This window comes from Mustela nivalis (assembly GCF_964662115.1).
Source record: "Mustela nivalis genome assembly, chromosome: 1".
In the NCBI taxonomy this organism is placed as follows: domain Eukaryota; kingdom Metazoa; phylum Chordata; class Mammalia; order Carnivora; family Mustelidae; genus Mustela; species Mustela nivalis.
This window is the reverse complement of record NC_139020.1, coordinates 199,621,993-199,644,126: the sequence shown is the minus strand read 5'-3', so window position 1 is coordinate 199,644,126 and position 22,134 is coordinate 199,621,993. Positions and strand designations below refer to the sequence as shown.

General features: G+C 48.4%; 1 protein-coding gene across 1 annotated transcript; it reads left to right on the top strand.

The window, feature by feature from the left end:
• The first annotated feature begins 747 nt into the window (after nt 1-747).
• On the top strand, nt 748-15,304 carry FAM240A (family with sequence similarity 240 member A). Its single transcript, XM_082705474.1, has 3 exons — nt 748-839; nt 10,389-10,534; nt 14,549-15,304. The coding sequence occupies exons 2-3, from the start codon at nt 10,392-10,394 to the stop codon at nt 14,679-14,681; spliced, it is 276 nt and encodes a 91-aa protein (XP_082561600.1). The 5' UTR covers nt 748-839; nt 10,389-10,391; the 3' UTR covers nt 14,682-15,304.
• Nucleotides 15,305-22,134: the final 6,830 nt, after the last annotated feature.

The window sequence follows — 22,134 nt, the reverse complement described above, 5'->3', positions numbered from 1 at the left end:
ATTCAACGTCAGCGATCCCACCTGCCTTTACTTTGCGAAGATCCACAGCAAAGAGCTGAGTTCTGACACCGAGACTCAGGTTACTGAGTTATAAGCGTGCTTCTCAGTGACCTATCGGAGTTGGATAATGACCTGACCCTGTTCCCAGGCAGGGACTATTACAGATGTTTCACGCAAGGACACCACTTGAGGTGGCGTGAAGGTCCTTTTCAACTGAGGAGTCTGTCCAGTGTGGTGCCCTTTACCCAGAGGCAGTCACCGGTGGCCAGTTTCTGCTCTCCCAGGGGGGAAACCAAACAGACCGTAAAAGGTCGTCACCAGGCTCCATCAGCAGATTAGCAGCTCTGAAGGACAACACGCCTCTCTAAGTCATCTTGTAAAGCGACCTCTGAATGTGACTTGTCACACCATCCCAGGTTCTTTTATCCTCTGCAGGGTGGAGGGCGGCTTTGCCTGATGCCCGGCAGCTCTGAGCTCCTGGATAATCCAGAACATGTTCTGAACCCTCACTCTGCTTCCAGCCAAGTCATGGTCCCTGCAGGGCCTGCCAGAACAGAAGCTCGCCTGCCCTGGGGTGGGTAGGGGGAGCCGGGGAGAAGGGCTATTTTCCACCAGGAAGGAGGCCACTGTGTCCCCTGGAATGAGACCTCCGTGACTCTGCTACTAATCTGGAGTATGTAACCTTGAAAGGTTGAGTCCTTTCTGTAACTCCTCCTCTCTGCATATAAAGGGTTGGGGCCCGGAGGTTTCAGGACCAGGCTGTAGCCTCTGTAAGCCCCAGAGCTGCAATTCTCACCCTCCTTCTACCTGCTCGAGACCACAGCGGATTCATCTCCAAGGTACAGGGTGTTGAACTTGAGTGTGCCTGGGATGGATGTTTTATCTTGCCCTTCCCGGGCCGAGTGAAATGGACATAGTCTTTGTAAGAGCCTGTCTTTTTCAGTCCCTGGGATGCATCTTTCCCTCCGAGCCCCCCTACTTCGCATCTGCTTGGGAATGACTTAGAAATCTTAGTGGGGCTTTTCCATACCTGATATATGTATATTGAAATGATGTCTTCAAAATGAGCTAACCTCCGTGAGAAAGCCAGAAATCGGTGCCAGGGTTCACTTAACATGACTCTGAAATGATGAAATACTAGAAAGAAGAACAGTGCCTATTGAGGAAGAGAAGCACAACCCCCAGAACGGATACCTTCCGGTAATGTTTAAACAGAGATGCTCAGCCACCTGGAGGGCTTCCCAGAGGGCTGATGTTCAAGGGGCTTTGGGATTCTAAAGCAGAGCTTCTTAAACTTTAATACGCGTGTGAATCATCTAGGGATTAGGTAAAAATGCAGGAGTTTGTTTGTTTGTTTGTTTAAAGATTTTATTTATTTATTTGACAGAGAGAGAGAGGTCACAAGTAGGCAGAGAGGCAGGCAGAGAGAGGGGGGAAGCAGGCTCCCCGCCAAGCAGAGATCCCGATGCAGGGCTCGATCCCAGGACCCAGAGATCATGACCTGAGCCGAAGGGAGAGGCTTTAACCCACTGAGCCACCCAGGCACCCCTAAAATGCAGTTTTTGATTCAGATTCTGTCTTGGTAAATTCTATGCTTGCAATAATCTCTAGGTGATGCCCATGCTGGCTCATGGGACAACTGAGTATCAGGGTTGTTTTGGGGACAGTAAATAATCTTTACTTTTTATTAAGATTTTATTTATTTATTTGGCAGAGAGAGAGAGAGGGAGGGAGAAAGGGAACACAAGCAGGGGGAGTGTGAGAAGGAGAAGCAGTCTCCCCGATGAGCAGGAAGCCCCTGATGCAGGGCTAGATCCCAGGACCCTGGGATTATGACCTGAGCTGAAGGCAGGCGCTTAACACCTGAGCCACCCAGGTGCCCCAAATAATCTTTAAATAATCAATGACTGAATCTTACCCAATCAGCAAAACGTCAAGGTATGTTTCACTAAAGACAAGTGTGTCCTATTTTAAAATTTGTATTTTTACCTGAACATACAGCAAAAAAAAGGGACTCTCATGCACATGCTGGGTTCTATGAAATTTATCAAAAGGACAGTTCTGTGTAGCTACCATCACAATCAGGATACAGAACAATTCCACCGGTGCCGAGCCTCTGTGGTTGTCCTCACTTTCTCCCACGAACCGCAGGCAACTATAGTTTTGTCTCTCCAAGAATGTCCTATAAATGGAATCATAGAGAATGTATAGTCTGCTGAGATTGGCTCTTTTCCACTCAGCACGATGCCTTTGAGATTCATCCAAGTTACTGAATGTATCGATAGCTTGTTCCTTTTTATTGCCCCACAGAATTCCATTGTGTGGATGTCTGCCAGTTCTTACCCATCCATTCCCTGAAGGGCTATTAACGCTGTTTCCGCTTTTTTACAGTTACAAATAGAACTGTGTACAGGTGCGCAGATTTCTGCTTGAACACGAGTTGACTTTCTCCAGGCAAAATACCTGGGAGTGGGATTGCTATGTATGTTTAACTTCGTAAGAAAGTGCCAAACTGCTTTCTGGATTAATACCTGTATTCCGCATCTCCAGCAGCAGAGTATGAGCCTTCTAGTTGCTCCACACCCATCCTCTCCAGCACTTGATAAGGCCAGTGATTTTCTCTAAAGATTTTTATTTATTTATTTGACAGACAGAGATCACAAGTAGGCAGAGAGAGAGAGAGAGAGAGAGAGGAGGAAGCAGGCTCCCTCCTGAGAAGAGAGTCCGATGTGGGGCTCGATCCCAGGACCCCAGGATCATGACCTGAGACAAAGGCAGAGGCTTAACCCACTGAGCCACCCAGGCACCCCAGCATTTTGCAGTTTTTGGCAAACATATTTTGTATGTTGTGCTACGTAGGTACCTCAATATTTCACTTGGAGTTATCGTAAACGGTGTTGTGTTTTTAATCTCAGTTTTCAGTTGTTCATTGCTAACTTCCACTGATTTTTATGTATTGCTCTCACATCCTTCACCCTTGCTAGGAATTAGTTCTAGGAATTTTTTCCGTGATGTGCTTCAGGTGCACTAGAAAGGAATCTGTCTTCTGCCATCATTGGGTGGAGAGATTTATAAATTACACTTATATCTAGCTGGCTGGTGATGCTATTCAATTTTTTCTAGATCTGTAACAATTTTCTCTCTGCTAGTTCCCTGTGTGGGTCAGGTCCATGCATGTGCATCCCAGAGGCCAGCTTAGGCATTAGCAACTTCTAGCGGTCTCATTCCCAAGGTCCGCCCCTTCCGTGGTATCTATCCCTGTTATTTCCGGTTCCCTGGACTCCCCTTTGCAGTCCTTTGGCCAGAAACCAGGGCTTTGGTTTCCTGGTCTGCTGAGTGCTTCTGGTGCTGCATTCACATCTGGGGTCAAGTGCAGGGATACTGAGAGAAGGAAAGCAGTGGAGAGAGGAAGACCACAGCCCCTCCTTGCAGAGCAAGTTGTGCTGCCCTGGGGATTTTGTGTCTGTGCAGCTGGGCTGCTGCGGCCATGGGGTCAATTCCATTGCTGAGCCTCCCTAAAGTCCGAACTTCCTAGAGACCAGAGACAGCAGAAAAAGGAAAAGCACGTGATTTCCCTTGTTCCCTGAACATTATGACTCTCCTTTCTCCCTTGAGTCAGGGGACATGGAGCTCTCTCTGGCTGGGTGCCGCTTCTGGGTCCCCTACTGCTTTGGGTCTGAACTGGGGATCCCAGAGTAAAAATGGGAAACTCAGCACACCACACAGCGGTGATGGGAATTTTGGTCTTCTCCGACCCACCCGTGACTGTTTCCTTTTTTGGAGTCCTCAATCAGTCGCCGTTTGCCTGGGTCCAGTCTTTGGAGCTGCCTTCTTTGGAGAGACAGGGGGTAGAGTGTGCCATATGCTTCCTCCATTTATCTGGAACTGGAACCCTCTGTTCTATTTCAAGCCATGATCTCCATGAAGCTTTTTGGAATGTTGTGAAAAATCATCACAAAACGGCCGCTTTTACAAGGTGTTGGATGTGCAAGACTGGTGGCACATGGGGTCGGCTGGTGTATAATGAGCCACTCCAGCTGAGAGTCAAGGAATGATCAGTCTAAGCCAAAATTCCTTAAAACAAAACAAAACAAAAAATACCCTCACATTCCTCAACTTGGGTTTAATCCTCTGAGTAGCCTAAGAGCTGGAAAATTAGATGGTTTCCATGACATCAGGTCTCACAAGGGACAAGTGTGCCTCTGGTTTGTGGACTCAGTAATAGCCCTTTGTGCAGCACAGAAACCTCACAGATGGTCAAACTTCAACCCTGTCTGTCTAAGTGACCTGCTGTGAACGTGGTCTGCGCTGCCGTACTCTTTAAGCACTAATAGCTTTTGTGAAGTTGAGTTCCTCATTGTCACGGAGGTTATGGCTTTTCCCAGTTGGTGACCATGGGCTGGAAGCTGTGCTATTGATTCTCTCGATGGGAGGACACTAGTGGCTGGTGTTCTTGGTCAGAGAGATGGAGAGAACAGAACCATTTGTTTATCAAGGACAATCTCCTTGTTTACAAAGGGCTTTCCAACTATTGACATCTTCGTCACGATTCTGCCAAGTAGAGTAATTGTCTTCATTTTAGAAGCCAGGGACCCGAAACACCACTGTTCACAGAAACACCTGTTACCTGTGGAGGAATGGGCTAACCCCACACCGAGGGGCTGGCAGAGTCTCCCGAGGGCTTAGAACGAGGGGACTTGGATGACTCTCTCTCTAGCCCACAGACAGAAGACAATTCTTCTCTGCTTTTATGGAGATATCACTTATGTGAATAAAATTCACCATATTTCCAGGTACAGTTTAATTCATTTTGGCAAACCGTCTCTTGAAACGGGATATACAACATTTCCATGACCTTAGAAAGTCCCTGCACCCCTTTGCAGTCAGTGCCCTCCTCCGCCCCCACCCCAGGCCACCCCCTCTGCTTCTGCAGGCCTCAAATCAGAGGCCCCTGCAGTGTCTCTGCTTCCGTACCCCTGGGGGCACCCACCCACTCATCCTGCAGGTCCCTTCCCCTGAGACGGGTCAGGTGACTCCTCCTGTGCCCCACCCCCCATCCCAGCTCCTGTCACCGGTAGTGCTGTCTCATGAGTCTGCTCCGCTCACCTCCTGTTACACCTAAAGTCACCTGGAAAGAAGTCTGTATTAGCTGATATCAGCCCTGGGGGACTGGGGGCTTAGAAGTCCCATATATCTTTTTTTTAATTTTATTTATTTTAGGGGCGTCTGGATGTCTCAGATGGTTAAACGCCTGCCTCTGGCTCAGATCATGGTCTCAGCATCCTAGGATCAAGTCCTGCATCGGGCTCCCTGCTCGTTGAGGAGTCTGGGTCTCCCTCTCCCTCTGCATCTCCCCCTGCTCGTGCTCTCTCTCACACTCTCTGTCTCTCTTTCTGTCAAATAAATAAATAAAATCTTTTAAAATTTTATTTATTTGAGAGAGAGAGAAATGTGGAGAAAGGGGCAGAAGGAGAAAAAGAGAATCTCAGGCAGACTCCTTGCTGGGTGCAGAGCCTGACGTGGGGCTCGATCTCACAATCCTGATATCACAACCTGGGCCAAAACCAAGAGCTGGCGGCTGAAACTACTGAACCATCCAGGCACTCCTAGGAATCCCAGATATCTTTAACACGCCCTCTTTCCTCTTGTACTTCTGTGTTTTCCTAAAAGTAGTCATTAATTTTGTTTCCTTGATGCTACCCCACTGGGGACAGCAGCTGCTACCACTTCTGGTCATACTGGGGACAATGACTGGAAGAGGTTGGTAAGAAGATGAGGTAATTTGTCGAACAGTAAAATGCACTTTTTCTTAGAGTAGATCTTGCTTGTTTTTACCATGGTGCCACCTGCATTTTCCAGCAAAACAGCTGGTTAGGTTGTAAACAAACACGGGGGAGATGGGAGTGGAGACAGGCTCCAGTCTTCACCCCACTGGGAACTCTGCAGCCCCTTGGGAAAACACACATCTTCCTTCTCACACATGTGGGCACCTCCCAATGAATGGGCGTGGTGAGGCTCATCTCTGAGGTGTCAGAGGCGAACGGACAGAAGAAAGACACCACTCAGGGGCGCCTGGGTGGCTCTGTCTGTTCGACGTCCGATTCTCAGTCTCAGCTCAGGTCCTGATCTCATGGGTCATGGGATCAAGAGCCAAGTCAGGCTCCCTGCTCAGTGCAACATCTGCTTGAGATTTTCTCTCGCCCTCCCTCTGCCCCTCCCACTTGTGTGCTCTCTCTCTCTGAAATAAATAAATCTTTAAAAAATAAAAAAAAAAAGAATGACACCAATCAGAAGCTTTCGTTAAAAAAAAAAAAAGAAGAAGAAGAAGAAGAAGAATAAGAAGAAGAAAAAGCTTTTATCAAATTCTCCACTGAGTATGATGCTGTATAGGACACTGTCCAATCCCAAAACCTGAAAATCTTCGGCCTTGTCATCTAAGTGTTCCTTTTTTTTTTTTTTTAAGATTTTATTTACTTATTTGACAGACAGAGATCACAAATAGGCAGAGAGAGAGAGGAGGAAGCAGGCTCCTGCTGAGCAGAGAGCCTGATGCAGCGCTTGATCCCAGGACCCTGGGATCATGACCTGAGCTGAAGGCAGAGGCTTTAACCCACTGAGCCACGCAGGCACCCCCATCTAAGTGTTCCTAAATAGTGCCCAGCAGACCGGAGACAAAGCTTAATGAACCTCAGCCACAGACTCAAGAAGCCAAACATTCAATATTATGTACAAATAAGGAAAAGTGACACTTAATTTAGGGTTGGCAATTATAGTCTATTAGCTGCGGCTAATAGACTGTGCCAGACCACAGTCTGAGAAAATCGGAGGGGCCAGGACTGGGTTCACCAGCATCCAGCAACAGGGTGTGAGGTTGGACACACATTTGCGTTAGGCATTTCCATGAACATGATCTGATTGAATCTTCATAACAACCCCATTTCACAGATGACAAAACTGAGCTGCAGAACACACTAAAGAGAATCCCAGAGTTCTGGGTGACCCCGGCAGGGTGCCCGAGCTCCTCTCTCTTACCCTCCTGCTTGTTGTGACGTGACTCTGGGTCCCCAGAGTGAGCCAGGAGCTTGCCACCGTACGCCGGCTGGCAGGCGTGTCTGCAATAGCTGCAGGCAAGATGAGATTTCTTGAAATATCCGATTCCAGGAGCTGTCAGGACAGGACGACGGAAGAGCCGCAAACCAGGCACAGGGTGTGGCTTGGGGAAGGGAGAGGCCCAAACAGACCCTGAGTCTCTCTGTAGCAAAGAGAGAGAGACAGAGAGAGAGCTGGAGAGGGCAGGGTGCTCTGAGGAGGGCTGGGAAGTCCAGTGGGCATTAGCAGCCGGTGTGGGAGGCCAGCCCTTCCCCGGGGCACAGGGTGGGTCCGCATCTGTGAGAGGGGTGTAGAGTATATTACATTCATGGCTGCAAATGGGCCCAATTTTTCCCAAACGCTTCTTTCCTCTGGCCAGCAGGGCCCAAGAGAAAGTGTTCTGATGCTCAACGGTGGAGGGGGAACGGGCTCCCTGCTGGGCACAGGTGTCTCACTCCCCTGTGATGCGCGCCTGGCCCTGGGCGCTGGGTCTGTGATTCTGCTCTTAGTGACTCTCTCCTGGCCTGGGGCCCCAGAAGCTCAGCCCAAAAGGGGCCTGGAGCAGATGGAGTGTGAGTGGTTTCCACAGCTTGTTGTCCACATGCCACCAACCAGCCTTGATGTGCTCATGCGCTTGGTGGGGGGCCTCCCTTGTTTTCAACAATTCTCTTCACCTGTATCCTACATCCGTAGCTCTGGCACCCTCCCAGACCCAAACACAGCTAGGGTATCCAGGCGAGCGGTTGTAAAGTGCCCGACATTGGACACAGTCCGTGTTCAGGCTCGGGGTTCTATTTTCCTAAATAAATGAAAAAAACCTTCAGAGTAAAATTAGCCCTCCAAATTTGGGGGGGTACACAAAAATCTAAAGAGCATTTACCTCCCCAAAGTGACTCCCTCCTGAATGCCAGAAGGGTCAGGTCAACTCAAAATGATCAGGATCAGAGAATTCTTTCTTTTGCCCTCCCCCACCCCTCCACCTCCCAATCCCCAGAGAAACAGCCCTACAGCATCCTGCCAGGTCCTCCAGGCCCAGTGGGCGGGCAAGGTGACAGGGGACAGCCCCTCCCACTTTCCCTACACAATTTTCCCTCAATGTCTGCAGCATTGCAAAGGGACCCCACAAACTCCCAGGCCAACCCTTCCAGAGAGAGATAATAAATCCCCCCAGCAGAAGGGGGAATTTATTCAATTCAACAGATAATTATTGAACCCCGCGACACGCCCAACATTGAAATAAAACAGGAAAAATCCTCATTTCCGAAAATTTCTGCTCTGCGCTGGGGGGCTGGCTGCCATCAATGAGCTCTCTCCAGTTTTGCCAGGAACATATGAGATCACTGAGCCCTTCCAGGAGGTAAGAAAATCACTCACCTCCTTCGTGGGGAACAGTTGGGGGCAGGGGATGGAGCCTGGGCTCTGAGTGTGACGCTGCCCCACTTACCGTCTGAATGACTTGAAAAAGTCAAACTACTACTTCCAAGCCTCAGTTTTCTTACCTGCAAAATGGGAAAACAGTGCCTAATTTGCAAAGATGGCTGTGACATCTCTACGCCTCTATGCTCAGTCCTCACCACCTCAGCTACCTTGGAACCAACACTGGACACAGACGTGACTACTGCACAGGAGGACACAATCCAAGATGGCAGTTCTCACCTTGGCTACACGGGGAACTTTCAAAAACCCGGATGCCCAGGCCACATGGCAGGCCGCTATGAAGCCTGGGTGTCAGGTTTTTACAAAGCTCCCTGAGAGATTCCAGCCGGCAGCCAAGGTCAACAGCCACTGATCCAGCAGGAAAGAGAAGTGGAATTATTTCAACTCTACAGAAAGTTGGGCGAGGTTATTATTACTCACGGTTAATTATAATATTATGCCCTGTACAATTTGAGGTTTACAAATGACATGTTATATTTATTCAGAAATTTATACATTGCTAAATAGTTTCACATTTATGATCAAATTTCATCTTCAGAGAAATTTTTCTAAAGATTTTATTGATTTATTTGAGAGTGAGTGAGAGAGAAAGAGCACCAGCCCGGGGAATAGGCAGAGGGAGAGGGAGAAGCAGACTCCACTGAGCAGGGAGCCCAATGCGGAGCTCGATCCCAGGACCCCAGGATCAAGACCTGAGACCAAGGCAGACGCTTAACAGACAGAGCCGCCCATGCATCCCTTCAGAGAAATGTTAAAGCTGAGAAACTGAGGCCTGGAGAATTTATCGACAAACAGAGGTGTCCAGTGAATGGACAAACAGGTCCAGAGTCAATATCTGGCTTGAAGCCCTCTCCATCCGCCGTGTTCCAGCATCCCCATTGATCTCTACCTCGAGCTATGGTCTAGACCCCTAGGCTGAGTGCCAGACTCTGGGTCCAGATGTCCCCTCAGTATCCCTCCCCCCCACACACAATGTTAGCACCCAGGCAGTTCAAACTGCCCAGCACTGCTCAAGACCCCTCCCCTGTTTCCCATCTGTGCACAGGTATTCAAGTGTCAGGCAGCCCCTCACCTGCATCTGGTGGGTGGACTTGGCCACGCCCAAGATGCCTCCCAAACCCGTCCACTTTCCATTAACCTGGCCTCCACTGCCTGGTCGCTGCTTCTCCCTGGACATTTCCAATAGCCGGCTGCTCCTCCCCCTTCCCCCTTCGCTCTTCCAGTCCCTGCTTCTGGCCTGTCCGCTGGCCTCACTGAGGTCTGGGAGCTGGGCAGGGTTTCTTCGTGTAGAACGGCGAGCATTCTGGAGTGTCTAACAGGTAGAGCCCCATATAAGAGCGCGTGCACGCATGTGCGCACCCCAAATCTGCTTGCTCCCAGGGCGTCAGACACGGGGATCACTTTGATCCGCGAAGGGCTCAAGAAAACATTCAAACATAAGTGTGTGGCCTGCCTTCTGCATCGCGGAACCACAGGCAGGTCCTGTAACTCCTCTCACGTCTCACCACTAACATGAGGACAGGAACGCCTACTCGCGGGGATGCTGAGATAATGAAACAGACCACGCACCCTATGCCTGGCGCGCATCACCTGCTGTTAGGAGGCCGAGACGGCCCATGCTTCTCAAAGGGGAGAAAGGGAGGAGGAAGGAAGGTCAGAGGTATTGCCAGGGAGCGTGGGCATTCACATCACTGTATCTTGGCAACAGGCGGTGAGGCCGTGACGTCATCCCCCAGGTGAGGCTCGGCGGCTGGCCAGGGTCCCCTTCCAATAGTGGCTAGGTCTGGGTCCACAGACTCTCTGCCCTCCAGAGTCTGTGGGAGCGTGTTCCACCGGGGTTCCACTAACGTCTCCTTTTCCAGGGGATGAACAATCAGTACGTCCGCCGGGAGGTCTTCTGCGGGAACACCTGTCACGAACTCAAGCGCTTCTGGGAGCGGGAGATTGGCAAGCAGACCTACTACCGGGAATACGAGGAGTATCGCCTGGGAAGAAGTGCCCTGAGAAAGTATGTGGCTCCTTTCTCTACTTTTTTTTCAAATTAGTTTTTTAAAATAGACTTTATTTTGGGGGCGTCAGGGTGGCTCAGTGCATTAAGCATCCGCCTCTTGATGTCAACTCAGGTCATGATCTCAGGGTCGTGGAATGGAGCCCTGGTGGGAGTCTGCTTAAGATTCTCCCCTCCCTCTGCCCCTACCCCCCCATTCATGCACGTGGGTGCTCTCTCTATATAATAAATAAATAAAATCTTTTAAAAAATAAAAATAGACTTTACTTTTTAAGGCAGTTTTAGGTACACAGCAAAATTAAGCAGAAAGTAGAATTCGCATAGATCCCCCCTCCCCCGCACACAACCTCGCCACCATCAATGTCCTCACCACAAACGCATCACCACCTTTGTTTTATTTTCTTTTTTAAGAACAAAACAGATTTCCCTGGAAGAATGCCAGACTGGCGTCTTAGAGGGCATAATTATTTCTATTTTCCTTACATGTGTTCCTGCCACCATCTCTGGTTGTGGGCAATAATTTTAATCATTCTTGCACGTTAACAAATGGACACTTCGATGCATATCTTTGTAAATGGAAAAATCTCTCCTCTCTGTCCCCGTTTCTAGGGCATGAGGGTTGCACTAAATTTGGGGAACGGGTTAGCAGATGTGTCCATGAAAAGCAGCCAAGCAAAAGAGAGAGTGATCGATGCTTAGTGCTCATTTGGGTGAAGACACAGGAGGCCCCCGCAGGGTTCTCTGAGGGAGGCCCATGAGCTGTCATCCCTCTAATGCCCATCCCTGAGCCGGGCACATGCCAGTCTGCACTGCTCTACAGGTGGTGGGACAGCTGTGTGCTGCCTGACAGCAGGGCCATGACTCCACCTGAGCATGCTTGCTGGGCTGATGATACGCACCAGTTCGCGCCACTGAAACTCACAGTTGCCTTCCAAACTCCCTCCTGAGCCCTAGACAGGAACCAGCCTCTTCCACACGTGGAGACCTGCTTGGCCATATTCCTGGCCCCAGGCGAGGAGGAGAAGCAGGCTGTGCTAGCTGCCGGAGGGTCGTGTTAGGGAGTATCCTCCAGGGATTCTCTAAGAAACTGAGGTGGTTGGACAGTTAGTCATTTCTGTGGTCCCTGCTCTCTCCCTTCCCCAGGCCAGGCCGCTCAGCATGCCACCCACGCTGCCCATAGGTGTGCCTCCCCACCGCGCATAGCCTTGCGTCCCCCCCCCCCAATCCCCCCCCCCCCGGGAACACGCAGAAGGTCTCAGGTGCAGGAGAGCTGTTTGAAGAAGATGCAGAAAGCAAATCAGCTCCGAAACAAACCTCAGTTCATTAAAAATATGAAAATATATGTGCACAGTGTTCCGTCCATGCACTTGACACAAGACTGCAGGAAATAAGCTTTCTGCTTTTCCCCTTCCCATTTGAACCATGCACCCCCCTCCGGAGGGTCTCTGCTCTCACCCTCTAATCCGCCTCGTCCCTGCACAAAATGGAAAAGACTGTCCCAGCTCATTAGGTCGTTGCCAGGCAGGGACAGGAAAACACACCTACGGTCTGTTCCCCTGCATCCTCAGTTCGGCCACTTAGTCCAGGATTAAAGGCAGCCGAGGCAGAACGCCAGGGTGACAGATCTCCCTGTGCCTTGGTTTCTCCCTGTTACTTTTACCACAGACACTAAGAAGAAAGGGCTATTGGAGAGTCCTTGCCCTCCATCCGACGGGAGCGGGCGGTCAATATTGTTGTTCAAGTGCTCCATGGCCTGACTGATGTCTTGCTTGTTCTCCCAACAGCTGGAAAATGGTTATGGAAATCTTCAGCCTTAATGGCAGATCTGTCTGTTTCTCTCTTACAGCTCTGTCTCATTTCACTCCATGTATTTTGAAGCTCTGCTTTATTACAAACACTTAGGATTGTTATATCCTCTTGAAAAATTGACCCCTTATTGCAAAAAAAAAAAAAAAAACCCTCTTTCTCTCTGGTAATGTTCTTGCCTTTGAAATCTACCTTGTCTGGCTTGACTACAACTACTTGGCTTTCTTTGACTGGGGTTAAGATGGAATCTATTTCCATCCTTTGCTACAGGATTTCTGTTCCCTTAGTGCCCACGGTTCTTAGTCACGCGCCCTGGAAGAATGAAGGAGTAGATCAGACAAAGACTGGTGGGCAGCAAAGCAAAGTTTATTGAGCCATAGTATAAAGCTCCCAGAGAAGGAGTGGACCAGGAGGGCTGCCGTTTGGGCATTCAAATCTACGGGGTTAAAAACTCTTTTGAGGAACTATCTTAAGCATCCTGTGTGTGGGTCCCTGTGGATTGGCTGCTAAGCTGTGCCAGTCAGGGCTTGCTCATGCACCTGTCTACCAATGGGGTCATTGTTCCTTTGTTGCAAGTCTTTGGGGCTGACATCTGGAGACGAACTGCCTCACCTTGCGATAGTGACCGATGTTGTTTTATTTCAGGATGTTTAGCAAGTGACTCCCACAGAGGCTGCTGGACAGGATGCTAGCGTGGTCTTGTCTGAGCTGTCCCACCTTCTTTTGCTTTCTTGCTGGGGACCCTGGACCCAACTCCCTAAGTGTCCAGTTAACTCCTAACACTTTTAATTTTCACCTATTGCTACCTTCATATCAAAAGTGATTTTCTTGCAGGTGACATCTATTTCAACATTGGTTTTTATTCAATTTGACGATCCTGCTTTTTTTTTTTTAAAGACTTATTTATTTAATTGTTTATTTGACAGAGAGAGACACAGCAAGAGAGGGAACACAAGCAGGAGGAGTGGGAGAGGGAGAAGCAGGTTTCCCGCTGAGCTGGGACCCCAATGTGGGGCTCGATCCCAGGACCCTAGGATCGTGACCTGAGCCAAAGGCAGATGCTTAACGACTGAGCCACCCAGCACTCCTAATGATCCTGCATTTTAATCGAGTGGTTCACATCATTAACGCTAACTGGTGTCATTGGGTTTAGATCTGCCATCTTGTTTTTTGTCCCCTGTTCTCTCATCTGTTCTTCATTCCTTTCTTTTTCTGCCTTCTTTGGGGTGAATTAAGTATTTGTCCTGATTTCATGTCATCTCCTCTGTCGGCTTTGCCACAGTATCTTCCGATGTTATTTTAGGGGTTGCTTTAGGGTTTCTGTCACGGTGTGCCCTCTAGTGCCGCATGGTCCCCTGTAGGGCACGAGAGGCTTCTAACCACACAACCCCCCCCCTGCTCATCCCCTGGCCTTTGTGCAAAGGAGGGCTCTGCTTCCACATTTGTCATAAACCCCACACAACATCATTAACAGGTTTGCTTTCAGACACCGACTACCTTTTAGGGAGAGTCAAGCTGTGAGGGAAAATGACTAATATACCCACACAGTCACCTTCTCAGGGGCCCTTCCCTCCATCCTTCAGACTCCGATTTCTACCTGGAGTCATTCCCCCTCCGCTTGATGGATTTCCTTTAACTTGTCCTGTAGGGACAGGCTGCTGGTGATGAATTCTTTCGGTTTTTGTATGGCTGAGGACATCTTTATTTCACCTCTTTTTTTAGAAAGATAGCTTGGCTTAGTAAACTGCACAGAGGTCCCCCCTCCGCCCCGCCCCGTACTTTGTGGGTTTTTTTTTTTTTTCCCCCTTCACTTTTAAGGAAGCTCTATACCCAACATGAAGCTCAAAACCCCAACCCCCGAGATCAAGAGTAAGTTGCGTGTTCTACCCACTGAGCCAGCCAGGCGCCCCTCTCCCTGTACTTGAAAGACATTGCACTCTCAAAGGAAAAGTTTGAAGGATTAAGACTAGACGAGGCTGGGCAGAAGTGAGAGCTAAAGATATACCTATAAAATATAAGATATGCATATATTTAAATTTCAAGTCCTCTGCATACCTTTTAAAACCTGAATATGCATGCACACGTGCGCGCGCGCGCACACACACACACACACACACACACAGATACACCCTCAGGACGGGGAAGGCCTCCCCAGACCAAGCACCACGGACATGGTTGCTCTGCTTGCTGTTTGGTTTCTATTTTCAGGCTCAGAGAGGAATGGAGGCAGAGACTGGAAGCAAAGCTGAGGTTGCGGAACAATCTAGATGAGACCGAAAAGCGGGCAAACGTGGGCCGGGAGCTTGTTGCTTCGCTGACACAAGAGGATTCAAAGCCCTGAGGTGGTTCTACCAGGAAAAGTCAGTGCAAATGCCTGAGTCCCTGAGCTATGGCCAGATGGATGTCCCACTGCCCCAACCTGTGCCGGGTCTACCGGCTCATGTCCCCCACCCCACCCCAGGCCCCGGGTGGGAATGATCAGCCAAGTCAGCCCGTTCCACAGGGGCCCTGGATATTAGCCCAAGTATCCCTCAAGGCGAGATTATTTCATACCAGAGCTCCATGCAGCATTCTTTATTTCCACATAATTAATTACCTCCTAATTTTAAAATCTACATATTTTAAATTCTAAGCACATGCCGGGGTGACAGTGAGGGGGGCACGGTTTGGCAGCTGATCTTCATGGTCCCACTTTAAACATTGCCCACCAGTGTCTTCCCACATCTCTCCTAGAAACAGTTTCCCGTGATCCTTTCTCTTATTTTCCTTTTATGAGAAGGGAAACGCACCCGTCTGCGGAAGTAGCTGTATCGTAAATAGCTGCAAAAATAAGGTTTTGCCAAGAAACTGATCTAATGTTATTGCTCCTTCATGGGAGTTTAATTGGTTCCCTCAAAGCACGGTTGCTGGAACTGTTCGATCAGATCGGGATAATTTTAATAAAGCTTGGTTGTCCGGGAACCCCGGATGTGTGCGCTCTGTGTCTCATGGCTTATTTTAAATCCCCACACGCTTGCACTGGCCAGCTCTCTGTCAGCTCAGCTCACATGGATCTGGCCATCCCAGCAAAGTGTTTGCCATCTATGTTCTAGACTTTGTAATGTCACGGTCACTCCCCAACCTTCTCCTGGGTCCCCAGTAGAGGACTGCTCCTTCCCAAAGCACGAACTGAGACTGGACCTTGGCAACAGTTTCCAGCCAAGATAAAGGCTCCGAGGACCATGTTGTAAAGTATCTGGAAGCTGTAGGCTGTACAAGCACAGACAGCAAAGCAGGGCGATTCTGGATAGTGGCAAGTGTGGCCATCTCATGCTCTAAGGGCCCCAGAGTGCAGGGCAATGCTTCCATCTATATCCCTAGGGAGCCCAGAAGGCTTCATCAAGGCAATGGGAGCCCCCCAGGAGATGAGAAGGGTTGGGAGAGCATTTCCCCAGGTCCTGTGCTCACCTGGCCCAGCCAACAGGGCTCAGAGCCCTTCCTCCCAACCACGGTGTCTCATTCAACGTGGGATTCAAGTCAAATAATAAACTATGAAGGCCAGCTGGGCTCAGGCAAGAGCATTATGATGGAAGAGGTATTCCTGCTGAGTAGGAGGAAGATAGGAATTAAACAGAGGGAGAAGTGAGGTCTAGGCTTGCAGGCAAGGGACTCTTGGAGGCATGGGCCCACCATCATGAACTACGATGGGATCCAAGCACAGATGGAGATTCGTTCATTGGCCCATTTGCCGCACACCAGTCACGGTGCTGGACAGCCAGAGGACAGCAGAGAAACCCAGAGCATTGGCTCTGGAGCCACAGTCTGACAAAGATAGCAGGAAGTTCAAGGCCATTGACTCTAAGGGACTTTCACACTGGGAACCATGGCAGGCAAAGCTGCCCCACAATTCTAGTCTGGGTGGGGGGGCTTCTTAAGAGCAGGCTAGTAAAGAAAACATGACCCAGGTGAAGGTAAGGTTCAGGGCTGGTTGGTCCTGGTGGCTTTGGGGGAATACATTTAGCAACACAAGACTGGGAGTGAGGACTAGGTGTGAGTCTGCAGAAATACCTCCCAGGGCCTCATTGGCTGGGAGACTTGGAGCTTCTTCCAAGGGCATGGAAAGCCACCGAAGGGTGTTGGCAGGGGAGGGTCACAATGGCCTGGGTTCTGAAGGGTTACCCTACACCGAAAGGTAGGAGGGGAGAGGTGGGAGAAGGCCAGCCAGGAATCTCTGCAGATGCCTCCCAAGAGGCAAGACAGTCTACACACGAAGGCCTTGGTGTCCTGGCAGCAGAGACTGCTGAAGAAAGGGGGAAAGAAGCCTGAGGGCCATTTTCTCATAGTACTGGAGGCTGGAAGTCCAAGATCAAAGCTCCGACATGTCAGTTCTGGTGAGGGATCTTTCCTGCCTTGCAGACTGCTACCTTCTCAGTGTCCTCACAGGGCACGGGGTGGGAGGGAAATGCTCCCTGGGGCCTCTTCTTGCGAGGACAGTGATCCCATCATGAGGGCCCCACCCTCTTGATCTTATCCAAATCTAATGAACTCCCAAGGGCTCCTTTCCAAAACCCATCATGGGAGGGATTAAGGATTCAACATATGAATTTGGGGAGTTAGGGAGGGGGAGAGGACACAAATTCATAGCAGAATGGGCTGCTTTAAGTATCTAGTCCTTGGGGTGTATGGGTGGCTCAGTGGGTTAAAGCCTCTGCCTTTGGCTCAGGTCATGATCCCAGGGTCCTGGGATCAAGCTCTGCATCGGGCTCTCTGCTCAGGAGGGAGCCTGCTTCCCTTCCTCTCTCTCTGCCTGCCTCTCTGCCTGCTTGTGATCTCTGTCTGTCAAATAAATAAATAAAATCTTTAAAAAAAAAAAAGTACCTAGTCCTGGACACATCCCATTTATAAAACTGACCAGGATAAATACAGCAAAAGCTTCGGGAGCTCAGTGATGGTGTGGAATCCTGCCCAGGTTTCAGACTGGCCTCCGGGTAGCTCGTGAGCAACAGACCACAAATGAACAGCCAAAGGCTTTGAAAAGTAATTGACATTTAAAATATAGCCCACAGAAGTGGGCCAGGCCATGCGTTCTTAATATAAACAGCTTGACTGTCTGCTAAAATAGATATGTAGAAAGGGGAGAGTCTCATAACCCTGTACTCAAAATGCCCAGGATATAATCCAAAATTACTCATAACAAGAGCCCAGAAAATCTCAACTCAGATGAGAAAGGATAATCAGCAGATAGCAGTACTGAGACAACGCAGATGTTGGAATTATCTGACAAGGATTTTGAAGCAGTTATATAAATGCTCCAACAAGCAATTACAAGCACTCTTTAAGCAAATGGGAGAAGTAAAAAAATATATATATATATCAGCAAAGACATGAAAAAAAAATATATAAAAAGAACTAAATGGAAATTTTATAAATTAAAGATGCATTAACTAAAATCGACAACAAAAATAACACGGGATGAGCCCCACAGTGAGTGGAAAATACAGAGGAAAGGATTAGCAAGCTTGTAGATAGTTAATAAAATTTACCTAATTTGGACAACAAGAAGAAAGTAATTTTCTCTTTTTTTTTTCTTTTTAAGCAATCTCTAAGCCCAGCATGGGGCTCAAAGTCATGACTCCAAGATCAAGAGTCACATACTCTACAGACTAAGCCACCAAATGCCCCAGTAATTTTCTTCTTTCAGAAAGGAACAGAATCTCAGGACGTGTGGGACAATAACAAAAGATCTAAACTTTGTGTCAGTGGGGTCCTGAAAGGAGGGGATGTCCACTTTCACCACTTCTAGTCAACATAGTGCTGAGTCTAGCTAGAGCAATCAGGAAAGAAAAAGAAACAAAAGTCTTATCCCTATTCACAGATGATATGACCTCACAGACGGAAAACGCAAAAGATCCCACAAACACACACAAAAGAAACGTTAGAACTACTAATAGGACTAATAGTCCCAGGACTCCAGGATTATAATCTCAGCTGAAGGCAGACTTTTAACCGACTGAGCCACCCAGGCGTCCTGCAATCCCACTTCTGCATATACGCCCAAAAGAATCAAAAACAAGATCTTGAAGACATATTTGTACACCCATGTTCCTAGCAGTATTATTCACAAGAGCTAAAAGATGGAGGCAACTCAAGTGTCCATCAGTGCATGAATGATTAAATAAACTGTGATGCATCCATACAATGGAATATAATCCAGCCTTAAAAAAGGAAGGAATAGGGCGCCTGGGTGGCTCAGTGGGTTAAGCTGCTGCCTTCGGCTCAGGTCATGATCTCAGGGTCCTGGGAGCGAGTCCCACATCGGGCTCTCTGCTCAGCAAGGAGCCTGCTTCCCTCTCTCTCTCTCTCTCTCTGCGCCAGCCTCTCTACCTACCTGTGATCTCTCTCTGTCAAATAAATAAATAAAATCTTTAAAAAAAAAAAAAAAGGAAGGAATATCAGATGCAAGCTACAACATGAATAAACCTATAGGACATTATGCTGAGTAAGATAAGCCAATCATAAGGGCACTTGGGTGGCTCAGTCGGTTGAGTGTCCAACTCTTGATCTCAATTCAGGTCTTGATTTCAGGGTGGTGAGTTCAGGCCCCACATTGGGTTCCATGCTGGGCCTGCTTAAAATAATAATAACAAGCCAACCACAAAGGGACAAATACTGTATGATTTCTCTTAGGCCTACACGAAATGGAGAAGAAGCAGCTTCTGAAGTAAATAGTGGAAAGTGTACTGAGTATAAACTAATGACAGTCTCCATAGACCCAAGGGGACTATGACCAAATGGCAAGCATCCACAGGACCCAGATCCATGGACCTCCTGATGGGACCCAGTCACGCTCCTACCCTCACTGCTCAGGACCAAACTCAGAGAAGAAGTTCTTTCTGGCTCTTTCTCTCCAAATCTGCACCCCCCCCCCAAGACAGCCATGTTTGAACCACCAAGCCTTGACCTGACTTGGGTTCAGGAGAGAGCACAGTGTTGACCCAGCAGACATTTCCCCAGAGGGTGGGGTGGGACCGAGAAAGAATCCTTTCTCTTCCCCGCATCTGAACTAACACCATGAAAACCTGAGCACTCTGGGAGTGGGGGTGTCAGTCTGAGCCTACTCTGATTGGAAAGCAGAGAAGTCTAACCACTTGGAAATAGGAGGGAAGCAGACGCCTGGAGAATAAGCATAGGAAGTGAAAAAAGTGCCTTCCAAGGTTCTGGGCGACGTTCCAGCCTGGTGCTGGTCCCTTCCAGGAGTCTGGCTGCTTTCTGGCCTTGGGATCCATGAGGGACTGCTGTGTTCATAGAATGAATTCCTTTCTTTTAAGCTGCCTGGAGTTGATTTCTCTTACTCCCAAAGTCACAAATCATACAGATTAAAGGGGATTTCAGGGTCTTGATCAGGAAACAAAGCTGTTCTTTAAGAGCAAGGTCTCCCACATCCCCTGTAACTTTGGCCAGGACCTGAGGCCCCGGGTTTTGGTTCTTGGTTTAGAAAACCAAGCCATAGCTCCAGGAGAAAGTGTCAGTCTGAGACATCTCATATGAGGGGTTATTCCCTGGGAGGAAACCACCCAGAGTTCACTCACTCCAGGGATTAAATCCTGCAAATAGATCCTCCCAGTTCTGTCTCCAGAGAAACTGAATAAGCTGGACTTTCTAGAGCAATCCCTACTGCAAATGGGCTACCAATATCTGATCCTGTGTCAAAATGTTTGGTGAAGAAATAGGGTCACCATAAATATATTCCAAGAGGGTTCCAAGGGTTTTTCAAAGACATCGCCCTCAAACTCGCTTCTCTTAGCTGGTCCACAGGACTATGCCTTCACTGGAGGAAGGCCCTGGTGGTCAGGAGAAGGTTCTGGGTAGCAGGCATTTCACAAGGACCATGGAGTTGGTGCTGTTTGTTTGGAAGCTACAAAGTACCTACAGGATTGGGCTGACTTTTCATACAATTTAAATACACAGGAAGAGAACTTACTGTGCATGTTTGTAGCTGGTTGGCCTCAGTCAAGTTGTATTAGGTCTCAGATTTAGCTGCATCATCTTCTAACACAGTTCCTCATAAGCAAAGTATGGTACCTGACCCTTGGTAGGTTAAGGGATGCAAACAGACGGTGACAGTCACGGGTAAACAACTGATTAGATCGCTAAGTTTCTATGAGTGAAAATCTTCAGAGTCACCAAAGGCCATCCAATGAGTTCACTTAAAGCCTGCCTCTACCTTGAGACTTTAAAGAGCAAATAAATTTTTCTTCTAAGGAGATTTTCCCAGAAAGTTTCTCCATACCCACCCCCAACTTTCACATACCCCCAACCTCATTCTTCATTGTAACCAGTGCCCCACCTGCCCAGATACACGAAAACCCGGTCACCCCAACTCCCTCCCTTCCCTTAAAACTTCCTCTCTAGGCCACTCACAATCTGCTGGGTGCATCTTCAAAATGTCGGTTCCACCTCCTGAAGTTTACAAGGTTTAGCATCAGGTCACTACACCCTCGTTTAAGGTTGATGGTAATTTTAAAGCAATAAAATGTATCATCTTTAGACTGCATCATTTTATAAGAGAAGCTCAGAGTCCCCATCCTCCCTTCCTCTGGACAGTTGTCACCTCGTTTCCATGAGCGATGGCTTACTCAGGAGAGGTGCAAGAGAGCTGGCTTGGTGGGTTGGTTGTAGAAGGTCACTCAAGAAACTTGGTGGATGTAGTACTTTTAAAATGGAGTATAGTATGGAGAAGGTATTCTATTCCCAAGACAGGACACTGTTTAGATAGTTAAAATAGTAAAAATAGACATCTCAGGGCCTGTTTTGATGTCTGTTTAGTCTTCTAAATGGGGGATAGAGACTTGGCAGGAATCTTGGTTGGTTCCATGCTAGGCTCCAGCGCAATTCGTCTGATCCATCAGAGACAATAATGAATTCTCGGCCAAGGGTATGATGAGTAGGAAGAAGAGTTTTGGATTTGGAGACCCCACTTCCATGGGGAGGGTTTTACTATGGGTGTGCTGACAGGTGAAACCATTTGTAAACATCCTGTCTCTGAGTATCAGAAAGAGACGTCTTGGGGCACCTGGGTGGCTCAGTGGGTTAAAGCCTCTGCCTTCGGCTCAGGTCATGATCCCAGGGTTCTGGGATCAAGCTCCACATCAGGCTCTCTGCTCAGCAGGGAGCCTGCTTCCTCCTCTCTCTACCTGCTTGTGATCGCTGTCAAATAAATAAATAATCTTTTAAAAAAAAGATGTCTTTGTTTCTTTTCTTTTCTTTTTAAGATTTATTTATTTGAGAAAGCATGCACACATAAGTGCATGCACTAATTGGGGAGGGATGGAGGGAGAGGAGACAGAATCCTTCAGCAGACTCCCTGCTGAACATGGAGCCGAACATGGGGCTTAATCCCATTACCCTGAGACCAAGACCTGAGTTGAAATCAGGAGTTGGCCGCTTAACTGACTGAGCCACCCAGACACCCCAACATGTTTATCTTTTGAAATACCCAAGCACTGCTAACTTGTTGGGCTCTATCTTATTCCCAGGCTGAATCTGTCCTAAAAAGATTTTTATTGCTTGGTATGTTTTGGTTACAAGTGTTTTAGTTATTTTAAAAAATATTTTATTTATTTATTTAATTGACACACAGAGAGAGAGACAGCGAGAGAGGGAACACAAGCAGTGGGGAGTGGGAGTGAGAGAGGGAGAAGCAGGTTTCCTACTGAGCAAGGAGCCCAATGCAGGGCTCGATCCCAGGACCCTGGGATCATGATCTGAGCTGAAGGCAGATGCCTAATGATTGAGCCACCCAGACACCCCTACAA